Here is a 27,943-nt window from a genome sequence, read left to right on the forward strand (position 1 = left end):
ATTCGGGTCCACTAAAGTTTCGAGGCTGGTGTAAATACAAGGAACCTTTGATAATAGACTAAAGCAATGAAAGAAATGACCTACGATAAAATATTTATTTTGACAAACCTAGCTGCTGATATCACGCGACTTGTGTCCTTACTAGTCCGTAGCTCTGAGCAAAGCGTGACATGTTGAGCAAAATCTAGCAAAATCAGATCATTTCACTTTAGTATTTATTCGGCTTTTAGTTTGGTAAATCATTAAAGTGTCTTTTTTCTTCTTCTTTCAGTTTACAGGAAACAAAAACAAAATGATAAGGAGAGTACTGGAAGTGGCTAAGAGCAGCCGCGCTTATAATCACAGCTTTCCTCCCACGGCGATCTCACAGTTTAACCCACCGTTCAAGGAGTACGCCATATATCACGGGTCGTTGACCTTCCCGCCTTGCACTGAATCTGTAGTGTGGATGATCAGGGCGAGGACTATGGCTATAGACAGGGTAAGACATTTTAATTGTAGCTGCAGCGGCAGTGAGTGTGAAGTGATATTTACTTAAAATCTAACGTCATTTGTCTACCAAAAATGTAGTTCGTAAGTATATTTTTGTCAGAAATATTTAATGATTGCTCGCAGTCTCGGTATGTGAAGTCTTCGATTCTGTGATTGCTCCTTGCTGGACGTGTTAGTCTCCATCCCAAGGGGTAATGCGAATGATAGACCTGAACATTATTTAACTGCTGGAAATGACCATTTGACAATATAACTAATTTATTGATGAACAACAAATACGTATGTGATTTTAACAAACCATTTAATAATTATGATGCCATGAGAATCAATTTGATTATTGAATCGTCTCAGTTGGAAAATATTTATTGAAATCCGGGTTACTAGGCTATAAAAATGATATAGTCTTGCTACTGTCATTTGCAAATTGTCCTAAATATCTGTGACTCTTGTTTTTCTTTGGCAATGGTTCCTTTTTATGTAAAAATGATTGATTCGTTGGTTACTAAACTGTGCCATGAAAATGATCTACTACTTAATTTATTTGTTAGAACAAACAAACAACACAATAGTTCTTGTATTTTTCTTACATCTTATTGGTATGAATAATAACTTCTATCGTTGATACAACCTTATATTATATACCTCTATAGTATATTCATATTGTGCGTGGTGGCGCCACTGAGCACGACACTTAGCATTAAGTTTTAAGAATTGTTATGTTATTTTCTAATATTCGACTGATTGTATTTTTATAAGGTAGATAATAAGACAAGAATTGTAAATATATATACTTTATTTAAGAAATTGTACAGAAATACACTAAAAATTGTTAATTAATGTAAGCGGCTCTCGTCGCAGTCAAGTTTCCTAGTACTTAAGCTTTTGTCCAAAATGTCTTACTGGAATCCTATTGGCTAAAATGCGGGGATTCTAATTGGTCCATTTATATCGGCCAATAAGAGGGCCTACATTAATTTGAGGATTTTGTATAAATATGGTGGCCATTTGTACTAGCAACACAGTCCACAGCTAGCATCGAAACAATAAGGATCTGAAAATAAACTTTCTTCAAACCGCAAGAAGTCTTCTTATTTACCGGCACAGCATAATGTACCCAGTACATTAAATGGTCCTTCGAGCCGGATACAGGAAGAAAACATTGAAGAAAGAAGCCTGAACATTATTGAAGAAAGGATCCTGAATAACAGTGAAGAAACAAGCCTGAAGCATTATCGAAGAAAGGATCCTGAAAACAGTGAAGAAAGAAGCCTGAAACATTATCGAAGAAAGGATCCTGAAAAACATTGAAGAAAGAAATTATTAAAACTGAAGATAGAAACGTGAACAAAACGAAAACATACCGACTACGCGTTCAGAAGGAAAGGGGCGCAAGACGACCGCACAAACACCGTCGTCGTCCGAGGGCACGGCCAGCACCTCGGCGACCGGTGCTACCACCGAGGCTACGGGCACCAGCGTCACAGGAACGACCGACAACACAGAGAACACAGCAGCCACCACATCGGTCACCGCGACGACAGCGCCCTCGGGACGAGCCTCGGCACCGCTTGCGCCACCAACAGACGAAACACCTTCGGTAACCGCTTCAACAGCACCGACGCTCCGGATGGACGCCGCGTGCATGCAGCCGCCCGGCGGGAGGACGGACCCTCTTCCGAACCGCAATAAGGAAACTACGAAACCAGGTGAGACAGTGACAGTGCAAAGGAAAGTGAACATTAGTGTGCAACCGAACAAACCACAGTGCCCCTCCCCCCCGCCAGTGCTAAGGGCGCAAGGGGGATCAACCGCGAGTCGTGTTAAAGCTATTAAAATCGCAAAAGCGCGGGAAGAGTTGTTACGCTTACAAGTGGAGTTGGCTACCGCGCGCTTAGCCGTCCTAGAGACTGAGGACTCAGATGAAGAACAAGAAGAGATATCCGTGTGTACGAAAGAGGAAGTGAACGAAAGGGTTGACAGCTGGCTAGAGAGGCAAAACACGCAACCAATCTTGGCGATCACGAACGAACCACATCAGCCGGAAGAGCCGTCAGTTATCAGAACCACTATGCAGGGAGATCAACATCAGTCGCACGGGACTCTCACACCGGCGGGAGCTCGACAAGACTTCAAGGAACTTGCGGAGGCCATAACGTCAGCAGTGAGAGCGGGTCAACGACCTAAGTTCATCGAACTACCTATTTTCAATGGTTCGTATCAAGATTGGCTACCTTTTCGCGCCGCTTACTATGAAACGGAAAGTGTGTATAGTACAGTAGAAAACATAAACCGCCTGAGAAGAAATCTTAAAGGAAAAGCCAGGGAAGCAGTTGAGGGTCTGCTTATCACCGACGCTCACCCATCCGAGATAATGCAAGCACTCGAATCTCGATTTGGACGACCAGAGTCAATAGCGATGATGCAAATGGAAGCGCTACGAGTTTTACCACGTCTCACAGAATCGCCCCGCGACATATGTATATTCGCCACGAAAATCTCCAATATCGTCGCTACATTAAAAACCTTAAGCTGTATCAACTACATGTACAACCCGGAAGTGAGCAAGACAATAGTGGACAAGCTGACGCCTACCCTGCGATACAGATTCTTCGACTTCGCCGCCGCGGAACCCAAAGAAGACCCAGACTTGATGAAGTTAGACAAGTTCCTGAGAAGAGAATCAACGCTATGCAGTCCTTACGCGCTACCTGAGCAAATATCAACACAACCGCCGTTCACCGCACAGAAGAGGCCACAGAGAGTTCACAACGTCACGGAAAAACCGTACACACCGAGATGTCCGGTATGCGAACAAACAGGACACTTGGTGACAGAATGTGGACGTTTTAAGAAGATGAATGAAGATGAACGATGGGACATAGCCAAGGCCAAACGACTCTGCTTTCGATGTTTGAGATATAGGAAAGTTACTCACCGTTGTGCTACGAAACAATGCGGCGTGAACGACTGTAAATACACTCATCACGCGCTTCTACACTGTAACAAGAAAGAAGATAAGAAAGAGTCCGAAGCGTCGGAAATCATCACCTCTACGTGGACGCCTAGAAAGAAACAGTCTTTCTTAAAAATCATACCGGTGCAAGTAGAAGGTTCTACAGGTCTAATCAACACCTTCGCGTTAATGGACGACGGCTCTACAGTGACCCTGATCGACAACGACCTAGCCAAGCAAATAGGAGCGACAGGACCCGTCGACCCGTTGAAAATACAGACAATTAGTGACGTCAAAACGTCAGAAATAGCCTCTAGAAGAGTCACATTCTCGATTAAAGGTATGAACGGCTTTGAAGACAGAATACAGGCTCGTACAGTAAGAAACTTCCAAGTATCGTCGCAACGCGTATCTAGGGAACACATCAAGGCGTGTCAACATCTGAAGGACATACAGGGAGAGTTGACATATGAAGACGTGAAGCCGAAGCTACTGATCGGACAAGACAACTGGCATCTCCTACTGACATCGGACATAAGGAAAGGAAACAAAGACCAACCTGTGGCATCTCTCACGTCACTAGGTTGGGTACTCCATGGCAGTTTGCTGAAGCACAAAACCCAGAGCATCGACTTCGTATCCCATATGACCGAAACAAATGAAGACCACATAGAAACCTTAGTCAAGCAGTACTTCGAGATGGACGCGATCTGCCTGAACCCCAAGAGACCTAGATCAGACCCAGAGGAACAAGCTCTTCGAATCCTAGACAACACTACGAAAAAGACTGAAGATGGAAGGTATGAAACAAGTCTGTTATGGCGTAAAGAAGACTACAACTTACCCAACAACTACGAGAACTCCTTGAAGCGTCTACACAACATCGAGAAGAAGATCGATCGAGATCAAGTTTTGAAGACGAAGTACAAGGAACAGATGGAAGCACTCGTACAGAAGGGATACGCAGAACCTGCACCTCGAGAAACAACACCCGGTAAAACCTGGTACTTACCACACTTCGCGGTCATCAACCCCATGAAGCCAGAGAAGTTACGAGTGGTACACGACGCAGCAGCCAAGACGAAAGGAGTGTCTCTCAACGACATGTTACTCAAAGGTCCGGATCTCCTACAGTCTCTACCAGGCGTCGTGATGAAGTTCAGACAACATGCTATAGCCGTCACAGCCGACATCAAGGAAATGTTCATGCAAGTGCAACTACGAGTTCAAGATAGAGATGCGCTACGTTACCTATGGCGAGGAGATAGAAGAGACGACAATCCCCCCGAAGAGTACAGAATGAAGTCACTAATATTCGGCGCGTCGAGCTCACCATCAACAGCGATCTACGTCAAAAACTTGAACGCGAAACAATACGAAGTGTCAAACCCAGAAGCAGCGTTAGCCATCAAGAACAAGCATTACGTGGACGACTACTTGGACAGTTTCGAAACATTGGAAGACGCTATACGTATAACAAAGGACGTGCGACAAATCCATCAAAACGCAAGCTTCGAGTTGAAACAATGGAAGTCGAACTCACCATCACTATTAGCCGCATTAGGAAAACAAGAACAAAGGGAAGATCTCGAGTTATATACGTCGACAGAAACCACAGAACGAGTGTTGGGAGTCATATGGAAGATCACTACAGACGAATTAACGTTCAATCTCAACTTGGCGAGAATTGAACCGCCACTACTGAAAAGGAAGACGCCGACGAAGAGGGAAGCACTCAAGATCGTTATGTCTCTATTCGACCCACTAGGACTCGCATCACCGGTGACTATCAAGGCGAAACAAATACTACAAGAAGTCTGGCGCAGAGGAACGGGCTGGGATGCTGAAATACAAGAGGATCTCGCAGAGGAATGGAAGATATGGATGGAACATCTACAAAGACTTCGAGACGTGACCATACCACGGAGATACCTCGGCTACAGCGATGCGACTAAGCTTCAGCTTCATGTCTTCACCGACGCGAGCGAGTCTGCCTACTCAGCGGTCCTATATTGGCGAACGGAGACGCCGAACGGGGACGTAGCGGTGTCACTCATCATGGCTAAGGCGAAGGTAGCACCTCTTAAACTGACGTCGATACTCCGCCTAGAACTACAAGCAGCAGTGATGGGAACCAGAATAGCTGAAACAGTCATAGAAGAACATGAGAAGAAACCCGACAAGAGAGTATTTTGGACAGATAGTCGAACAGTGTTAACTTGGATACGAACGGGATCAAGATCATACAAACCCTTCGTGGCTCACCGTTTAGCAGCGATTGAAGAGAGTACAAAGGTAAACGAATGGCGTTGGATACCAACCAAGATGAACGTAGCCGACGACGCCACTCGAGACGTACCTGTTGCCTTCGACAAGCACCACCGATGGTACAAAGGTCCTGACTTCCTGCTCACCGATGAAGAACTTTGGCCAACAGAGAAGCACAACGAGAAGACGGAAGATTCGACAGAAGAGAAGGTACACCTCACACGCCACAAGGAAGATCTGAAACTAAGTCAAGGTTTACCCGATGTATCACGCTTCTCAGACTGGAATCGACTTCGATACACAACAGCGAGAGTTCTACAGTTCATTCAACTGTGTAGAAACAGGACGGATAACGTCAACTACAAAAGGACAATCAGAAACACAGTGAAGGACCCGAACTGGAATCAAACAACGAAGAGAGAGGTGGTCAAGAAAGCAACTTCCTTACGCAGCTACGACAAGATTATCCCGGTAACAGCTGAAACACTCAAGAAAGCAGAAGAACTTCTCATGTGTGCATCGCAAGTAGAAGCCTTCGCAACAGAAATAGAAGACTTAAAAGACAACAAACCGATCAACAAAGAAAGCCGTCTACATCACCTAAGCATCGAGCTAACCAACGACGATCAGACTCAGGAGCCGAATCGACGCGATAGGAGCAGCCAACGAAGCCATCAAAAGCCCTATGGTGTTAGACGGAAACCATCCGACCGTAAAGTTGTGGGTCAACTCAGTACATCGACAGTTACATCACGCCGGAGTTGAAGCTACAGTGAACGAGTGCAGACAACAATACTGGGTCATACGCATTCGTCCAGTGACCCGAGCTATACTGAAGAGATGCCTGTTTTGTAGAATGAAGACACAAGTACCGCCACACCCAAGGACCGGAGACCTGCCAGCCTGTCGCCTCGCGCATCATCGACGACCCTTCACGTATACAGGCGTGGACTACTTCGGACCTCTCTCGGTAGCTGTTGGCAGAACAAGACAGAAGAGATACGTCGCAATCTTCACGTGCCTCACCACACGAGCTGTACATCTAGAAATAGCGGGTTCACTCACCACCGACTCCGCTATTATGGCGCTACGCAGGATGATCGCGCGACGTGGGTGTCCAACAGAAATCTGGTCGGACAACGGTACCAACCTGAAGGGAGCAGACAAGGAACTCAGACAAGCAATCGACGCAGGGACATCGCAGGAAGCAGCGAAGAGGACAATCTCCTGGCGCTACATACCCCCCGGTGCACCATTCATGGGCGGCGCATGGGAGAGATTAGTGAGGTCAGTCAAAGTGGCCCTCACAGCGACACTGCACGAGCGAAACCCTACGGAGGAAGTCCTGTCTACTCTACTTAGCGAAGCCGAGTACACCGTGAATAGCCGACCGCTGACTCACGTATCAGTTAGCGCAGAAGACCCTGAAGCTCTCACGCCCAACCACTTCCTATTGGGCGGACCCGGCCGAGTACCACAACCCGGTACATTCACAGAACGAGACGAACTTTCAACATCAAAATGGCGAGCAGCGCAACGACTAGCCGACGTTTTCTGGACGCGGTGGCTGAGAGAATATCTACCGGAACTTCAAAACCGGCGGGAGCCCCACGGACGCGGACCTGCGGTACGAGTCGACGACCTAGTGCAGGTCGTTGACCCCAACCTGCCACGCAACATCTGGCTACGAGGACGTGTGACAGCTGTCTACCCAGGCCCGGACAACGTCGTGAGGACCGTGGACATCCTGACCAAAGGAGGAGTTCTTCGCCGACCCGTCCGCAAGCTGGTGATACTGCCGCTCAGGGGAGACGACGCACCCGCACCGACAGAAGATGCGACGACCTCGCACGGCGGGAGAGATGTGCGTGGTGGCGCCACTGAGCACGACACTTAGCATTAAGTTTTAAGAATTGTTATGTTATTTTCTAATATTCGACTGATTGTATTTTTATAAGGTAGATAATAAGACAAGAATTGTAAATATATATACTTTATTTAAGAAATTGTACAGAAATACACTAAAAATTGTTAATTAATGTAAGCGGCTCTCGTCGCAGTCAAGTTTCCTAGTACTTAAGCTTTTGTCCAAAATGTCTTACTGGAATCCTATTGGCTAAAATGCGGGGATTCTAATTGGTCCATTTATATCGGCCAATAAGAGGGCCTACATTAATTTGAGGATTTTGTATAAATATGGTGGCCATTTGTACTAGCAACACAGTCCACAGCTAGCATCGAAACAATAAGGATCTGAAAATAAACTTTCTTCAAACCGCAAGAAGTCTTCTTATTTACCGGCACAGCATAATGTACCCAGTACACATATAGTACCTAACTACACCTAATAACTTTAGAAAGGACTATTTTTTCGCTTCGATTCCATACATATGGTTTGATATTTAATTTGTAAAACTAGATCTAGATCAATTTAATTATTATTGTTGATATAATATGTAAAGTCCTCAACTTAGTGCGAGATATTTATGTTTTTTTCACTTGGAACTAAAAAATATATTACCATTTCACTTTTGCGCAACAGCAAATTGTATTTAATGGCATTGCAATTGCTATGGCTTTAATATTTACCCAAATGCAATTAAGCAACAAGCGGAGTGCTACATTAGACGCAAGTACTACAGTACCTCAATTCTCTACCACTATCGACTACCGACAACCGGCTAGCTTTCGGAAGATTTTGTATGACATTCGGTTCAGCGCCTCTAGCGGGCGTCGTAAAAACTATTTTGGCAGTACATTATAAATGTCAAATTCTCGATACTCGATGGTTCCAATTGTAAAGAATCGTGCTACAGGTCATTGAGTTGACTGCGTGCGTTGCGTCGCAGTCAACTCAATGAGTCGTTTCAATAGAACTGTTTCTATTACTCGTGCAGTTAATGATGGATGTGCTATTACATGATGATTTTCTTTTTCCAGGATCTAGCTGAAGATGCGATGTCATTTCTGTCACCGGACACGATACCAAGGCACTTATATTATCGCAACATACAACCGCTGAACGACCGGAGAGTGCTTTTATTTAAATAATTTAATATTTATTTAGGTATTTTTATCGTTTTAAGAGCAGTATAAATTTTGTAGATTAAATAATTGTGGTAATTGCAAAGGATTTTTTCATTCAGAGAAAGAAACTTGTCATCATGTAGTCAAATACGTATAGTTTTTTTACCTTACCGGTTTGTCATCATCATTGGCACATAATTTCGGTAATTGTATCGACATAATAGAACCTTATTCCGTTACATCGAGCATTTTTAGTTTTGCAAAGCTTCCAGATAAATTCCCAACTAGTTCCAACCAGATTTTTTTTCGGCGACGACGTGGTGTATCGAAGGTGAAGCGACGGAAAGCGTCCCTGTAAACTGTGGATACACCACGACACTGCAAATGTAAAAATATAGATTTGGGTACTTATCAAAGCCACAACAATTTTTTTGCATCTATTCACATCGCGTCACGTTCATCTTACACATAAAACAACAATCATTAAATTTAACTTAATGACAACCTACCGGTACATTAACCCCAAAAAAATATTACTTTTCGTTGATATATTCTATTAAGTGTGTGTAGTTCTTATGAGTGCTTCACTTCAACTAGTGGTCGTAGAAATAAATACAGACAGACAATGACCTGGGCCGAGTGTCGATATCGATCACGTTTGAAATATTAATAAGAAATGCATCGGGTGCTTCGAATATCGTTGTATATTGAGTTAGAGTGCGGTTTCACTGCAAAAGGTAACGATTTTATTTCTTTTTACTTGCTTGATATATTTATTGTGGTTCCGTGCAATTTATAAACACTTCTCCAGCTTACTCAGATTCTATGTTATTAACTGTACTTTTGACCACAGTATTTTGTTAATTAAAAAAATAGAATAATCAGTTCATTTAGTTGCGGCTTTACATTGCAATAATTCGTCTTCAGTAACGTCTAGCCGTCTTTTTATATATAGTTAGTCCATTAAATGAGATAATCCAGAACTTCGTTCTTAAAACTCTCATCAGATTAAAAATTTTCCCAGCAAATGAGTAATGCTTGTCACAAAGCCAAGGACTTGTTTTCTCTAATATCTGGCTGGAAGCAGCCTACCAAAAGAAAAAACAGATTGAAATTAGTCCAATAAATATCAGCTTGGTAACGCATTGGAACAGGCCCTTAAAATCTAAGGTTACACATCGGAACGGAGCCACGTGGCTATCAGTTATCTTCTAGATAATGTCGTGAATAAATCTACTGATAGTGTTTCGACAGATGAAGGTCGTGTGACTGCGTTGACCGTGTGGAGATCACATTCTGAGAGGACGTCGCAGCGGAATTTTTCAAGATGAAGAGCTCTAAGATGCGTGAGTTTTTTTTCATTTTATTTACAACATTTTGATTTATAATGATTTAATTCATTTTGTGGTGAGAATAGAATGAAAGCTAAAAGTACATCTTAACAACTTTTAGATATTAATATGTCGTTTCTAGTTAAGCGTCTTACATACTTATAAAATTTGAGCCGGTAATTTAAAATAAGTTGAAAAGATATATCGTGAAGAAAATAAATAGTCGGTTTTTGCGCTACAAAATGGATTAAGGGATTGCTCTGTAATGAATACGAGCAATAGCGGTATTGCTGTATTCAGTCAAAAACATCAGTAATATAGTATTTTTTACAGTATAATATTATGCCACAAACGAAATTATTAACTCAGATCACAAAAAATATTCGTCTCGTATTAACTCTTCAGCAATAGCTTATAGCTATACAGCTTACTCTTTCATAATGTAAATAGTACCATACCAGTAAATAAACACGTCAATCTAATTTTTTAACCACACAGAAGTAGTATTTACCTTATTTGAATACCAAAACGTTTGGTGTAGCGGAAATCACAAAGTTCACCGTGTTACGGTCAAGCCGGACATTATGGTGCCAGACCCACATCTTGCGAACAAACGGCTTTATATCGACTTCTCTTTTGTGGACTCGAAATAGAAATGGGTTATGAAATGTTTATGAAAGGATGTTTATTTGGATGCTCTTTTTTTGGGCAGTTTCAAGGACTCGTATGTGGTGTAGAAATTGTTCAATAAAGAGTGGATATAGAAAAATAAAATACATACAGAGTCAAACTTGCCCGCAACTTGATCGGCGTATTCCGGTAAATAAGCTACAAAACATGTTCTCATTCAAATCTGTTCAGTAGTTTCGGCGTGATAAAATACGAGTTACAAACATATTTTCATATTTCTAATCGAACGCATTTATTTCATAAGTAAGATAAATAACGACTACGGTCAAATAGGGCGCGTGCAAGGCAACCGTACTACTAAATAATACTGAAGTGCTTACTGAAAGTTTTTCTTGTTTTTAGGCATTTCCCATATAAATTATATCTTTTCCGTATTCCACTTGAAACGTGTCACGATACGTTACAAAAGTCACTCAACAATTTATCGCATACGTGAGGCGGCTTCCACATGAATTTGGTTAGCAATACTTGAGCATAATGTGTCCTTCCTGGAACAAAAAGTCAATGACCTTTCGCTTTATTGTATGAAAATATATTTGAATGTCTTTCAGCGTGAACTAACTTTGAAGTTACATTGCAAGCAATGCAAGGGTTATATTATTATATTATATTGATCTATATTTGACTGATATTAGTTTCTAATGTCACATTTGAATTTTAGCGATAATTTGTATAAATGGATCGGCCAATTTGCGTTGGTGGTTGTTTTATGCTAATGGCTGCCAATTTAACCGCAGCGGATGGAACAACTAATGTTATTCTGACAAAATATTATTTGAATAACAAATTTTAAGTTTGCAGACATTACGACTTGGGTTTCGGTGTATGCTGATTGCTGGCCCATAACCATAACAAAGATTTACTCAATTCTGAACAATTTGTCAAAATTAAGAAGATCTAAGCAATGCAAATAGCAATCATTTTTTATTACTATAATCTAATGCGACTTTAATCCTCACTCGTCTATTGTAAACGACTAGAATAAAGGCCTATATAAGCTAAACAATAAGTCAAGATTTAAACGAGCTTAAACTAAGACATAAAAGAATATTAACAACTTTAAATTGTCGCGACTTGTATAACCGTAACCCAAATGCAACGGGTCGTAATCGCGATTGAAAAGTAAAGGTTAGGATACCTTATTTGTTTAACAGACGTTTCGATCGAATTACATCGACAGTTGTTGCAGGCTGACTGTGTCAGTCATTTCGATCCAAACTTAAAGAATGTTCCACAAAAGTTTTATAGTAAACTGAAATATTTATATTCTCAATACACTTTACGTAACATATTAATCTTTAAATATTTTGATAACAAACACGTATCTATGATAGAGTAGAACGATAGATTGTTGTTTCAATTTCAAGGTGAATCGTTGCTAAAATCGTTATTTAGTATTGATTTCTTAGAATGTATTTGATTCACTTATGGGACAAAGTCTAAAAAGAGGAGTTGAGCACGCATTTAACCTTAAAATGCCTAACGTTCTGGCGCAGGTTGCACTCGCCATGGTCGCAAGCTGACTGGACTAGCAAGCCAGAACGTTAGGCATTTTAAGGTATAATGCGTGTTCGCGTTAATTCCCGTATCCTATGATATGTTAAACATGCAACGCGAGAGTTTAAAAGTTATGAGGGGTTGAGCAATCATAGGACCCTTATATGGGTTAAAGAAAATAGGTCATAAGAAAATCGTGTAAAAGAGTGTCTTAAGATAGCTATTATTTGATTTATTCATGTTTATAATGTTTACGGCATACGGTTGTGTTTACCACCTTCTGGATAAGTATCGGTTGGCTTATCAGTTGGATCTTGGCAATTGTTTTCATACATTTGCTATCACTTTATCTTTCAGATAAATTCCTGTTTGACACCTACTCTTTCTCTAAATAGCACATAGCGTGGCAATACTACGCTATATCTTATTTAGTCAGTACCACAGAAATAGGTATTCATTCAAAAAATATTGAACAAATTATTTATTTGCTAAAGAGCAGTGATAGCCGAGTGGTATAAGTTGACACCTCCCACGCAAGTGGTCGCAGGTTCGAACCCGAGGCAACGCACCAATGACTTTTCGAAGTTATGTGTGTATTAGAAATAATTATCACATGCTCCAACGGTGAAGGAAAACATCGTGAGGAAACCTTGCATGCCTAAAATTTGTTTAAAACATTTATTGAGGGCATGAAAAGTCCCCAACCCGCACTTGGCCAGCGTGCTGGACTCAAGGCCTAACCCCTTCCTCATTACGGGAGGAGACCCTTGCCCAGCAGTGGGACATTAATGGGTTAAATTTATTTATTTTTATTTATTTGCTTGCATATACAATAATAGAGATGTAGGTATATATTTGATTCAACAAATCTTTTACGTAGAAGGCGAATGACATTATATCTTTATATTTAGTTGTATTATTCATAAAACAGAAGCACATTTCCTTACAACTTATTTACTTTCAATGATAATGACAGTAAAATTGCAGGCTTATCGATGTTATAATCAGTAAACAGATAAACTGATAATGTACGAATAATTGTATTACTGTAAATAGAAACACATGGCTTAGTTGCAATTTAAAACATAGCCAATATTTTGAGGTGAGATCTCCCTTAAAAAATAGTATTTTTTCTTACATTTATATCCCATTTGATAGGCAAAAGGTCTCGATTCCGCCCAGTTTCCTTGCCAACGTTTTCTTAACAAAACACGAAATCTAACCAATCAATTATACAATATAAAAATAGGCACGAATTTTGATATTCCTTAAAAACGTTTGAATTGAGGTATTCATGGTCCTTGAGTTGGTTCGGTTGATATTTATCACAACCGGTACAAAAATTTTCGTGTGTAAAATGAAAGAACTGGGACTAATAATTATAATTTTATTTACGTTCTTTTTCATACTGTGTAACTATATATTAACCTTATGGACCAACCCAATAGTTACTTTGTAGCTTCATATACCATCAACTCAACCTTAACAAATTAGACTGAAAGCTGTCCTTGCGACTCAAATGTTTGATGAATTACTCCACTACTGTAAGGGACAGTACTTAACTAAACGGAAGGTTTCCAAGTAATTGTAAGCAAGGGTGTAGTTTCCGAGAAGTGGTCAAGGAATTCCTAGTTTATATAAGGTCTACTCGATTAGGGCTGGTAGTACTTTCATAGTTTGTAAAGTGTTACACCGCAATTTGATATAGTTTTTAAGTTAACGAAAGTACAAGGCTTAAGTTTAACCCTCTTATTCATAAACACTATAAACTTATTTTAGTTAAAAAACTACTAAAATATGTTTTCTATTTTTCATTTCGCTAAGGAGTGAAAGAAACAAAACTCTTTATAAGCCTCTCTTTATAACTCTTTATAAGGGTAAGTTTTTAATAATTTAGTCTTTTCTCTTCTGTTTTAGGGCTTTTATATAATTATTAAAAAGATATTATACATAAATATAATACTATTTAATGTTAATCAGTAAAATGCATGTTCACGTTATTTTCCCTATAAATATGTAATATAATATTAGATAATTATAATAAACATTAGTATGTCTGAACTCGAATATCGTGAAGTTCTAAACCGATTTAGCAAGGTGCACCTGAATTCACAAGAACTTAAAAGATAATAGATAATAAAATCTATCTCTATATTTGCATCGTAGATTTTGCAAAACATTTATAATATTTGTGTTTAGAAAACTCGGTCACTGACAAAGAACGTTTGCGTTGCAGTTTGTAAAAGAGATATAGAAATATTAGATTTGCGAATATAAAAGGAATTTACTCAGCAAAGTACTATCTTTCTATCTTTGAATCGTGAAATCTCTTGCAAAAGCTCGTTTTATGAAACTGCAAGACTTTCTTGAAGAGCTGATCTATCTGTAAATGCTTATTGAATGTTTACCTTTTGTATGAACTTTACCTTATTTATTCATATTCTAATTCGAAATATACTTTACTTCATAAAATTCTTACAATTATTTAAAGTTGTCGTAATATTTTTATTCTGGCATAGATTGAGTCAGCACTTATATTAAGTATATTCACAAACTTTTCATTTACTTCAGAGGAACACAAAGTATTATTTGTGTAAATAAAAAAAACTTTAATTTTAGAGTCTTGTGTCAAATCTCATAAAAAATGTCGCATTTTTTGCAATGCTTTTGCTCTTTCTATGAATTTTTATAATATAACTAGAAAAAATATGTTCCTCGATCATAAAATAAGCACACATTGCAAAATGTCTCCTCGAAATCTATAAATAAACCAAACTACCTTCGTAACATTTCACCGCTATCAAACTTTACCCGGAAACCCAATACCAACACCACAAACATGTTCAACTCAACGTTTAACTCTACCGAGGTAATATCCGCCATTTAATTGCATTTACTGCTCTCTCTCATTACACCTTGCAACACATCAAAGTAATTATTTGCCAATATTGGGACTGTATTAGGAATTAGTGCATTTACCCGGATACGATCACGTCAGACCCCATTTGGGTTATATAGTGACACGTGGTGTACTGAATCGGATATGCTAATTCGAAAAGGACATATATCACATGATGAGAAGATGACTTGTGTCCTTTTTGCATTGGACTCGACCAAGCTTTGATTAATATATAATATATGATGATTATGTGGGGTTTTCACTGTTAACTGAAGTTGCACAATTTTTGGCGCGATAAAAATGGACCGACGCCGACGCTGGGTCGCAAGCGGCTAAATGCATGAAGCGTTAGAAAAGCAATTTGAAAAAAGACTTGATCCCTCATTAAATGCAAAATTAAAGTTGTATACTATACTACTATAACCTTTGTATTCTTGAAATACTAAATATTTAGTAATAATATATTTGAAAACCTTTCAAAAATACGCTTTGCTATTTCAGCTGATAACTCACAATTAAAACTTTTCTTTCCTTCGCAAGTTTTGCTAAATACTCAGCTATAAAGTTTATTCTAGAATCAGCAACTGGACCAGTTCATTACTAGTTTAACTTGTTAGTGACCACTGGTTCGCTGAAGACAAATGAACTATTGCAGATAGAAACTATTAATTACTATTGAATCGTTTAAAAGTGAGACGGAAATTAATTGAGGTAGAGTCAATGTTTTTACGAATAGAACAGTTTTACAGCTTGTGCGTAAGTAAGTTGAGTTGGATAAGCATAAATAAATGTAAGAATCTGTCAATATATTATCATGTTATAAGCTAAACGAAACTTCAGAAGTTGTATATAAGATTAAAAATTGCATGATAAATTCTCTCACAGTTCCATTTGTAAAACTTCGTAAGCTTATCGATACGATACTTAACTCTGTATGCCAATTACAATCCTCATTTTTGTCTAATTGGACATAGTGTGGCACTCCATGTGCTTTATTGTTTATTATTTATTTTGTTTCTAGCGTCAGGTTGAATGATTCTGAAACACACCCAAAATTGTTTTGTAAACAGGTTTCAGCAATCAAAATGAAGACGTTCTTAGTACTTTTTTTAATAACGGCACTCACTGAAACATTTATCAAACAGCACAGCATTTTTCGAGAACATACTAAATTACATTAGAATTAATAACAAACATCGACGTAGATAGAACATTAATAAATCAATTTCCTTAACTAGGTATTCTGTCATTAATCCTTTTCATTTACATAACACCGTTGTCAGGCCAGCCGTCAAAAATATGATAAACTAATCTAATCGGTAACGACGCGATTTCAAATAAAATTGTTTTAGCTCACATAATTTCAAATCGGACGTATATTGTGCACGTTTTTCTGATTATATTAAGATTTTTAGACTAATTATGGAAAATAAAATTGTGAAGTTTAATCCCATTTCAGTGAGGCCGAAGGAAACTGTATCTGATGGTAATTTGCTTTTCGACTTATTATGTAACAGTACCTCAGATATGACATATCTTTAAAATGGTATGAATAATTACCTAAGATTTGGCAACGTTCAAAAATTGGATAGTGTGTTCGATTTTCTAATTAACGGTGATGTTATGTGATTATTGATTTGGAATGAATTTCTGTGCTTGTTATAGTCCGCGCGATAAAAGTACTTATGTAAGTTCGTGTAAATAAATTAGCGTGATGACCAATGGGTCTAAGCAAAGCAAACTTATGAGATTCTTCTATATAGAATATTCCCCAATATTCGTATTAGATTTAACTAATCAATAGTCATTAATTATAAACAACGTACGCGGACGTACGCTAATCATATTTTCAATAAAAAAATAGTCGTGTAACGCGATTTTCATTTAGTCAAACGTAATTTTACAAACATGAATACCTACATTCTTACCATAATGACTTTATTAAACCTCCATTTTATCCATACATTTAACTAGAAAACCTATTAGAACTTTGTAAATGTGAGAGTCAAATTGCGGTAATCCCGTAATGAAGGGATAGGGATATCGGAACGTCTATTATATGATTCCACACGACAATATGCGGTGCGAGCAAAAAGCATAATTGTCTTCACACACCACCTCGTCTAAATGTAAATTTTCTAATATCGGTTTAATACATTGTCTGAATATTTTGCATATTTAAAGGGTTGATTTTTCATTTGCTTGTTCGTTTTACTTTCTGTAGGTAAAAGGTTATTATTGCAAACTTCCGCTTACAGATACAATATTCGATCTATTTATGTATACTGCAAAGCAATATGGAAGTGATTCCCTGCCAAATGAAACATCCTTTTTTATATTTTTTTACAAGTATTTAAATTAGTCATAATATTTTTAGTCTAACACCGTTTTGGAAAAGCGATTCTCGTAAGAAGAAGCGGCAAAAAACTTACGCCTTACCATAAAGCTTAATACTGTTTTTAAGATCAGCTTATTAGTTTAAGATTACCATCTCAGAACAACCACTATTTACGAAACTCTTTATTTCAAAGTCAATGAACTTCAAATCATGATAGTAAGAGAAAATTTTGTTGCATGCAACTGACACCCAAAAAGTAAAAAAAAATATGCACAAAAATGTGTTAAATGTTTTGGTCGTTTTTTGAACACGCGAACCATCATTAAAACCTGCCTTTTGAGCTTTTACACAGGATTTAACTGTAATATTCTTTTTCGCACTAGCAAAAATATCGTTTACATTTGCGAGCTACATCATATTTTACAAAAGAGCGCGATATTTTACTTCGTATTTGAAATACTTTGTACAAGATCCGTGTTCCGAATGTTTTATTATTGAAAGATGTTGTGATCTGCATCATAATTCATCATTATCTGTTCTTGTATTAAAATTTATCTCCAATTTTATCAAGAATTTTATTTTATGTACGCTAGCAACTTTCTTAAAAAATGAGCAAGCAAGTAATTTAGCGCATAAAATGCAATATAATTATAATAGGTATGTCTACTGTATGAAATAGTGATATAATTTAAAGAATTACCGTATGTAAACAATCGTAAATTACAACTCAAATTGAACTATTGAAGGCATAAGTCCCCTCGCCATGTCTGTCTGCCTGTTCACGGTAAACATCAAGTCTAGGTTGGAGTTTCATGGGGTTTTCGACAGTAGATAGAGCGATTTCATGTGAAAGTTTTTTGTTAAAGTTTTGTTTGAAGTTACTTTTTAAATGAGGTGAAATCAGATTGCGTCGCTAGTTTTTAGTAAAAATAAGATATTTTTATCAGAAAATATTGAAAAGCTTCTTTTATTTTAGGTTAGTAACTTTAAAGCTAAACACTTTTATCTCACAGGGACTCTAATCTCGTTACAAAAACTAGAAGGAACGAAACAATTACTTGTCTAGACAGAATAATCTAGAAATTAACACTCATGTTCTGTAAAGCTGAAACATCTTGAATCTTAATCACTTTGTCCACTTAACTAAATTAATATTTAATACTGTGTTCTATCCCTTAAGACGTATTAATGAGGATGTAAAGTAATGTATATCCAAGGCCGGTTTAACAGCTACAGTAGCGATTAGTTTATCCAATAGATAAAGGGACAAAATCCTATCGATAAATTAGCATGATTCTAATTTATCTGAATCCAGATAAATTAATATTTTTTTGGAATGTTTGATTGGTGGTTATAATATAACAAAAAAATAAATCAAAAACAAATGTAAACAGATAATATCTGTTTTCATTATTATTTTTTTAAGGAAATATTATAATGCCTATAAACAAGGCTGTTTAAAATTACTTTAAATGAACGGACTTAAAATTTTAATTGATTATTTTATGAAAAAATATGGTATAACGACTTTTAAAAAAGTTGGAGGTACTCGTTTGATTGATTGATTGTTTTCGATGTTCGTTTGATTATTTTTCTTTTTTTATTTGTGCTTCATAATAAATATCTCTCCTTTTCTATCCACAGCTGAACAAATCTCCCGCCTGAGGGCGTCACAGTCACCTATCGCTATCTCCCTCAGTCGTTGTCCAAAATGGTCCTCACTGGATCCGCTGCAGTTCAAAGGATATTGGGACAACGAGGTCAATGGCATTCTTCTAAACAATGGATCTACAGGTATGTAGAGAGTTGAAACATTATTTTTTAATAGTGATCTTAAAATCGGTGAAATATTTTGAGGGACACTTTGCCCAGCAATGGGACAGGTTAATAATAAAAGAGTAACCCTTACCTAGTCTAATAACAATCTTTTACGCGTCTGCAGCCTACTTCAGTTCGTTATTATACAATACTTTTAATATTGTTGTATTAAATTCGAAATAATCTGTCTAAATGTTATATGTATATGCCAAGTTGATAATTATATGAAAATTATCCTAAGTTGATAACTTAGGATAATTCTCAGACGCTTAAAAATATATTTGTTCCTACTCTCTCTTGTACTTAAAATCTCTTGTACTTAAAATTATATTTCTTTCCTTACGGTATCTGTTACTAAATGAGCACGTGTTTTCAACAAAAACCCATCCCGATAAATTTTATTTTTACTCGTGTCCCGATACATCATGCTTACAAAATAAGGTGTCATGGCGTATTTTTGTAAATAGATTCATATTATTATTTCTTATCACAGACAGAGTAATCCTCTTATATCGACATTCTTGAGTGTTGAGAGATTAGTACGTGTATCACGTGTTAACACGAATGATAATCCCAAATCCCTTTAATGTATTCTGAATTCTGAGTACGTTTGTTTCATATTTTGTTGAAAAAGATACTGGTTTTATTTGTGGGTGGAGTATGGCATTTTTTCAATTATTTTATAGTCCGTCTTGTATGACAAGGTTTATAGATGTGTTTAAGGCAAAAGGACGCTTGTAATGATCATACCAGGTGGCATTCTTTGGTCAGTGCCTACCCCTATAAGAAAAAGGAATGAAATGTTTCTGAACTCGACGGCGTTTAGCATAATCTTTTTATCTTGGATAGTTTGAAGACCTCTAAATGTTTGCAAAAGTGGAATTTGTAAGAGTAGATCTTTGACAAAGTGATCTAAAATCTACCTGGAATTCAAGCAGTTGTAAATAAGCAGTATGTAAAAAAATATTTAATCCAATTGACGATTAACGGCAAGGGATAAGGAGAATCAGAAAAAGACACAAAAATATAGAGACCACATTTAGAATTCTTTCAAACATTATTTTAGGAACTCCTGCGTACATGTATTGCTCATACGGGGAGCACGTTTTGTTTTAAAATAAATCAATATTTACGATAACTAGTACAATGTATTATGCAATGTGTTCTACAAAATAAAAATCAGTGAAGTTCATGTTCTTTATCGATATTATTGAGATAAGATAACTGTATTTACACAGTAAATATACTGTGAATTCCGTTTAGAATATCTGTAGGAGGTGATAATGTAATTTGTTTGTTATTTTGTTCGAAACTATTGATAAAATGAATACGTCGATAGATTATTGACTTTGAACTGTGACGAAGAAAGATATGGTTTTGTGTTGAGGAAGAGGTTCGAAATATTTGTGTTATCGACTAGATTGATGCTCATGGCTTCTCTTGTTGAAACTATTTACTATAAAGTAGTACGCTATGTAGTTTGCGATAAACAGTATTATTAGGTATTAATGACTTCCATATTTCATATACTTCTTATTTATAAAAAAGAACCGCCAAATGTGTAGCCGCAAAAAGCACAATACTAAAAATCGGCTTAACCAATTCGACTTATTGTTTTTGTAAAATTGATTTTGAGACACGAAAAAGATGTCTGACTTTCTATGACGAGAAATACGAGTAAAAAGGTTAAGAAAAATTGTGAGCGGAGCAGCGCGGGTAAGCAGGTTTACATTATAAATGCAGAATGCGATCTCATATAAATAAAACTTGGGATTTTCCCGTACTTTGTCACATACAAAAATATCGATACCGTCTTACATGTGAAAAATATATAGTATCTTATCAATGTTACTAACGGTGAAACAATTTTACAAATACTCGATAATACTTCTGTAGACCAAGTTTTTTGAATTTGCTAGGTTTATTTCTAACTGTACTTTGATGGCTACTCTACGTTGTAGAAATCAGATAGCATTCTGATATCTATACTCTGCATGTGCCTTGGTAAAGGTTTTTTCTATCCAAGTGACTGAAAAATGCGAATTTGTTTGACTAGGACAGCCATCTATTGAGACTTACATGTATTTATACCAATATCAATCATATTATATAATAGACGCGGCCGCTAAATGATCATAAATTTATGTTATATTATATATATTAATACTAATAGTATGGAATGGGATAGCTGGTAATATCGCAATGTTCGAAACAAACATATTTTTCAAAGTAAGTGTACGCGGAAACGACTAATAATTTCTGATTTTCCGTCATATTCCTTCATTATATTCCGTCATATCCGGAAAAAACACATTCTGGCTTCCATTCTATTAAAATAAATGAAGGCATTTGCGTATGAAACTTTATACGCAAGCCAATCTTTTAGCTAAAGAGAACTTTTATCAAAGATACGAGGGTAATTAGAATAATTGCTATCGCCGCGAGCGTACATATTGTATTTAGTCTGTCGCAAAATTGTAATTATGAAATATTCTAAGTCAAACGTTAGCGAGACTTTGATCGCGTTTCAACCAAATAATTAGTATTTAGGTAGATTAGTTTCAGATTAGTCCGACCCAGTGCCTTTTTGACATGATTCAATTTATCCTTTGAATTGTATGTTATTCGCTAATTTCAATAGCTAAACATTAGAGAATATTTAATTGTTTTTGACATTTAGAATGTACTACCAAAATATTTCCTACGACACCCGTCAGAGGCACTGGTCAGATTTTCATACAAAATTTTTCGATGATAGGTCGGTTATAACTTTTAAACTCTCGCGTTGCATGTTTAATGTATAATAGAATACGGGAATTAACGCGAACACGCATTTTACCTTAAAATGCCTAACGTTTCGGCCTGTCTGCCTGGGACCACGGCGAGTGCAACCTGCGCCGAAACGTTAGGCATTTTAAGGTAAAATGCGTGTTCGCGTTAATTCCCGTATTCTATTATACATGATAGGTCGGTTGTCGATAGTAGTAGAGAATCGAGCTACAGTATAACTAATAAGAGCTAATGTGACGTATATTAGTTAGATAGTGAAAAATAAAAAACGCTGTATAATCAGAGCATACACGATGATTACTAGAAAGACAGTAAGAGAAAATTTCAGCTCTAAAACCTCGTTTTTTTTATCTTCCAGCATACTTCACATTTGAATCAGAAGTGCGGCCGATACTCCGCGGCGGTCCTCTCCTCGGCGAGTACATATTTGAACAGATGCACTTCCACTGGTCTGTCGACAATTTCTCCGGCTGTGAACACTTATTAGACGGACAGGGGTAAGCTACCTAAAGAAATAGATACTTCTCTCGTTCATATTAATTATTCTGTATGGGAATCGACCACCCGACGGAATGGTAGTGGCGTGAAAACTTAAACCACTGCGCCACGGAGGCAGTCGATACACTATAATAAAAATTATTATTTGTGCGATAGTAATAGTTGATTCAGGTCTGGTTGTACTTTTACAAACATACAAACAACGGACACACCGTTGTTTGTATGTTTGTAAAATTCCCCGCGACACAAGAGGTATTCTTGGTGTGGGAGCTTCCTTTTTTTTTAAATTAAACAATAGTGTATGCAGCGGCTGCAAATTATGACCCCATAAATCAGTTATAGATGTCGATCATCGTGAGGTCCTCCAATTTTGTTGAAATATTTCCCCAGTTTTGGTAGTTTGTTTATTTTGTTTTTAAATTGTTTTGGAAATCTAAGCTAAATTCTAAAAATGTTACAATATCGATAACAGTATAATGATGATATCACCTCTTAGATATAAGTATCTGCGTAGACTCAATCTACGTACAATTATGTCAAACTAGAATGACTTGTTTAAAAACTATGTTATCTATCTATGACAAAGTCTATTGTCGATAAAAAATACCTAACTATATAGTTTCCTTAATTATTTGTCTTTAGCGCTAGAATTTGCATGTAGCTTCAACATGTCAAGGTTTTTTAAAATGAAGGCTACACACAGTTTTTATTATATGCCAGAAGGATGAATTAACGAATAAAAAATGTTATTCAAAGCGATTCAGCTCTATGTATAATAGAATACTGGAATTATAGTACGGCCGCTGAGTAATTACCGATTTGACAGATTATTCTTTAAATTAATCGATATAACCTTGCACGAGCGACACATTTGCGGAATGATTTAGAATACCTCTTTAATATAAAACTTTAGGTCAAAATATCAGAATTAAGTAATATTCCAATAAACACTGTTTCAAAACTTAAAATAGTTTGTAAATAATATGAAAACATTTATTTTTTGTTCTTTGGCGCGTTTGCACAAAGTTACATCGTGCGGATTCGTGCGTCTAGTTTTCACAGTGATGTGCTTAATAGTATTCGGTCCGAATTCATTGGAATAGGTATGATTTTTATTTCAAGGGATATTGATGGAGTATATGAATAAGGAATATGGATATTTATTTTATTTCATCAAGGATACTCCACCTAATGAAGAACTTGTGTCTTTAACTATTATTGGTTTGATTTTATTTAATATAACTCTATACTAGAATATTTAAAAACAAACTGTTCCAAAATGATATTAGAGTTACCTGTTCAGTCACTTCACTAGTATTGTCAATTTGTCATGTGTCAAATCGCTAGTAACTCAGCGGCCCTACTATAATTCGCGTTAATCCCCGTATTCTTATATACATTAAACGTGCAACGCGAGAGTTTAAAAGTTATGATTCAGCTATATATTCATAAAAGAAAACGCATAAAAAAGCCATACTAATATTCGTAATATTAACATTGTGTTTGTCATTCCCCAGATACGCTGCAGAATGCCACTTCGTCCACTACAATAGTAAATATGAATCTATGGAGGCAGCAGTCGGTCACCCTGATGGTCTGGCTGTAGTTGGTTTCTTACTTGAAGCTGTAGATGCCCCTAACCCAAGGTTCGACAGGCTCGTTGAAGGTTTCGAGGCGATTAAGAAGAGCGAACACTCTGTTAGAGTGACTTCAGGTTTGTATATTAATTATATGTTGCAGAACTAGGCATTGAAAATATGTTTAACAGAAATTTGGTTTAGATATTGGCTAATTAGTAAGACAGTAAAGCCTAGACGAAAGTATAGTAAGAAGAAAATGTCGCGCAAATAGAATCATTCTTAATAAGAACAATTGATATGAAAATGAAATGAAAACCTTTTTATCTACAGTATCGTGCAAGCCGAAAAATAAATAACAACAAAGGGTAAAGACGCTAAGACGTTTGTTCGAATCCTAAATCGAATATTTTCTACTATTACATAATAAATGAGATATTGAGGATTTTACAAGATAATCTTTGATCTATTCTTCTCATCCATACATACTTTTAGGGCACTGAATTACAAAAGAAGTCTTTATATACGAGTATATTCTGAGAATCTCATTAACGGAACATCTTTTCGAAATAAAAAGTCTGTGCTTTAGTACTTCTTTGTTCAGTGTTCGTTTTATTTCTTAGATATGACGTCGTATTATATAGACCTGTAAATTAAATGTGATGTCTTTTTTAGAAGGGTGTTATTTTTTGTGAATTTTGAAAAAGTTAGTTTTCTGCAATAATAAATCCTATATTTCTGGATAATAAGTAAGCATTAAGTTTTGGCATCAAGTGGAGATAAAAAAAATGCCGTGTTCATACTTTCCCATATCTCAATCTCACTCCATCTACCTAAATGTACAATTATTCTCATATTGATGGCCAGACGCACCAAATAACTGAGGGTACTAGAAATCTAAACACAAACGAATAACTCAAATCTCGTCAAAATAGTTCAAACACCAGACACCAAAAAATAATAACACGAAATACATCGTACCTTCTAATCATAAATTTACTCCAAACAGAATCCCTATCATGGATGGACAGTGATGACCTGCAGGAAGGCAACTACGTCACATACAAAGGCTCGCTAACCACACCGCCGTACACTGAGTGCGTAACCTGGATCATATACGAGAAACCTGTGCAGATTGGCAATGAACAGGTATGAACAAAGAATATTTTTATTTATTTTTTTATAACTCATTACTATCCCACTGCTGGGCAAGGGTCTCCTCCCGTAATGAGGGAGGGGTTAGGCCTTGAGTCCACCACGCTGCCGAGCGCGGGTTGGGGACTTTGCATGCCCTCAATAAATGTATTTAACAAATTTTAGGCATACGAGTACAAGGTTTCCTCACGATGTTTTCCTTCGCCGTTGGAACAAGTGATAATTATTTCAAATACACACATAACTTCGAAAAGTCATTGGTGTGTCGCGTAGGATTCGACCTGCGACCTGCGACCACTTGCGTGGGAGGTGTCAACTTAAACCACTCGGCTGTTACTGCTTCTATTTTATTATTATATTGCGAATTTATATTACTGTAAATTACCTGTGCTATAAAATTATAATCTAAAATCTTGATTCTGATTTCGATCATCTGATATATAATATTGTCTATTTCCTTTCAGATACAGATAATTTAGATGTATATGTATAACAAATACATACCGAGCTAATACATGTTAATATCTGTAAAAAAATCACACCTAATTATTTCTCAAAATTAAATAACGGAAGTAATAGACTTCATCGGATTCTATCACTTGCAGTTGACACGAAACACTTGAAAGGCTTTATAATATTTCCGGAAAATTTAAACGAAAAACGACCCATGAATACTTGGGCTACCCTTTGAATAATTTACACTTTATATAAAGCTGTTAATTATTTCTTAGACACCGTTAAAATCAAATACTTTTGCATTAAAGTTGTATCTTGGGACAACCGCGGGCATAATTATGTCATAGCAAAAAAATAAAAATATGGCATGGGCGAGTGCCCCATATTACATGGGACTACAATGGTGAAACGCGTGTGTATTTATAACCTCTCCCTTGACCTTCGGGTATAGCAAACGTGATAATTCGTATGTATGTACAAATAAAAAATTGGAGTCAACAGGAGATTTTAATGAGTGAGACATAGAAAAAAAAATTAAGTCTTTTCATTATAATAAAATTAAACTCACGACTGTGAATTCAATTGATGAATTAAGAAAACCGCTAACTTGGAACAGTTCCGATAAGTGTTTTTTTTATTTAACAGAAGCTTCTCCTACTAAGGCCTAACCTTAAAGCAATAGCAATAAAAACGCAAACAAAACGACACAAAGAACGCATAAAGCCTTCTAACACAAAAGCCTCTGTTATCCTGTTACTTAAAGCAATTTGGTATATTGAGAGAGTCTTTTATTACAAACAATTTATTACGCAACACTATTTCCTGAAGATCAAGGCGTTGAATATGTTCTTATTTTTATTGTTAAAGAGAAACTTGTTTACATAGCTGGAATATCTGGTACTGGATTGATAACGTTACATAGGACTCTTTAGACTGAACCAAGTAAATTTTTTTTTATCCTTTCTAACATTATAAAATAAATATGCTTTGAAAAAAAACATCGAATTTTATAAAATGTTGCTTGGAGATTGTAAAGGACTGTACATGTAGTAGAAAATAAATGAATATAAATACATACATAGATCACGCCTTTTTCTCTATAGTGGTAGGTAGAGACCACTTGGTACGATTCTCAGAAACTTCCCTTGCCTTATTCACATCCATACACCTTGTCATACAAGACCGCTGGCTACAAATACAACGCACATAAAATCAACATTTTACAACACACCTAACATTAAATTATTGTATAAAAATTACTACGGATTATTTACAGAGTGAAACGGTTGGAGTCAAAATTAACTTAAGTTTTAACTTAGTCTGAACTTTTGATTAAGTCAGTCTTTTATCTTTGCTGAGGTCGCAACCTTATCAGACTTTCTACGAAAATCTACTGCAGTTTTATTCACCCCTTCTTTTACTGGATTTTGCCCGCATCTTTACCCTCGTGGAAATGATTTATAAACTAAAACCTTAAAATTGGTGTTCACTGAAGCATACTGTCTATCACCTAGCTCATTTATCTAAAATTTGTTTAGCTATTTAGCCCAGCACAGCAAATAGACAGTCACTTTTTTTAAATCGATGTCGTCTGATCTGCACTACTTCTACATACTTATTTTTTCGTTAGTCCATGGTTCTTTAAACATTTTACGCTAAACTTTATCCAAATTGGTTCAGATATTAAGCTGTGGAAATGTACCAAACAGACTAACAATCTTTAGCAGTCGTTTTAAGTATGAACCTTTACTGAAAGATATTTTTGCCCACAGTTGGGACTCCTGAGAGAATTGGAAGGACCCGACAGCATCCCGATCGAGCGCAATGTGAGGCCTACGCAGAGGCATCCGCCCGGACACTCCGTCATATACGTCAAACAAGTTAAATCAAAGCTGTGAAATATGCAAATATATTGTTGTTATGTTCCAATGTTGTTGTTTTGTTTGAAATACCATTATACATACAATATTCACATATATGAGTCGAAAATTGTCCATGTTTCCATGAGAATACGCCTGTTTCAAGCAACTAACTCAAGACAAACACTGCGAACTACTTTGGTAACGCTATTAAATTTTAAAAAGTAAATAGCTACTAGCTAGGTATTCTCTATTAGCGCCTGATTTCCATCTGATAAGTTATCTGATACTTTTC

General features: G+C 36.8%; 2 protein-coding genes across 3 annotated transcripts in view; both read left to right on the top strand.

Annotated features, from left to right (window-relative positions):
* LOC142973907 (carbonic anhydrase 1-like) overlaps positions 1 to 8,986 on the top strand; it is a 28,267-nt gene extending 19,281 nt beyond the window's left edge. Inside the window, exons 8-9 of the mRNA XM_076115940.1 lie at positions 272 to 481; positions 8,654 to 8,986. Of these exons, the coding sequence (XP_075972055.1) occupies positions 272 to 481; positions 8,654 to 8,764 (321 nt within the window). The 3' untranslated portion in view covers positions 8,765 to 8,986. The remainder of the gene's footprint in view (positions 1 to 271; positions 482 to 8,653) is intronic.
* Positions 8,987 to 9,983: 997 nt separating this feature from the next.
* Positions 9,984 to 27,718, top strand: CAH3 (Carbonic anhydrase 3). 2 transcript variants are annotated; one of them, XM_076115943.1, is made up of 6 exons: positions 9,984 to 10,086; positions 19,140 to 19,289; positions 22,462 to 22,600; positions 24,119 to 24,315; positions 25,188 to 25,327; positions 27,562 to 27,718. In XM_076115943.1, exons 1-6 carry the CDS (start codon positions 10,068 to 10,070, stop codon positions 27,685 to 27,687), a joined length of 771 nt encoding a protein of 256 aa, XP_075972058.1. In that variant the 5' UTR covers positions 9,984 to 10,067; the 3' UTR covers positions 27,688 to 27,718. The 2 variants fall into 2 exon arrangements, with proteins under 2 accessions (XP_075972058.1, XP_075972056.1); XM_076115941.1 differs by lacking the exon at positions 9,984 to 10,086 and adding an exon at positions 16,500 to 16,643.
* Positions 27,719 to 27,943: the final 225 nt, after the last annotated feature.

Source organism: Anticarsia gemmatalis, chromosome 6 (genome assembly GCF_050436995.1).
Source record: "Anticarsia gemmatalis isolate Benzon Research Colony breed Stoneville strain chromosome 6, ilAntGemm2 primary, whole genome shotgun sequence".
Taxonomy (NCBI): Eukaryota; Metazoa; Arthropoda; class Insecta; order Lepidoptera; family Erebidae; genus Anticarsia; species Anticarsia gemmatalis.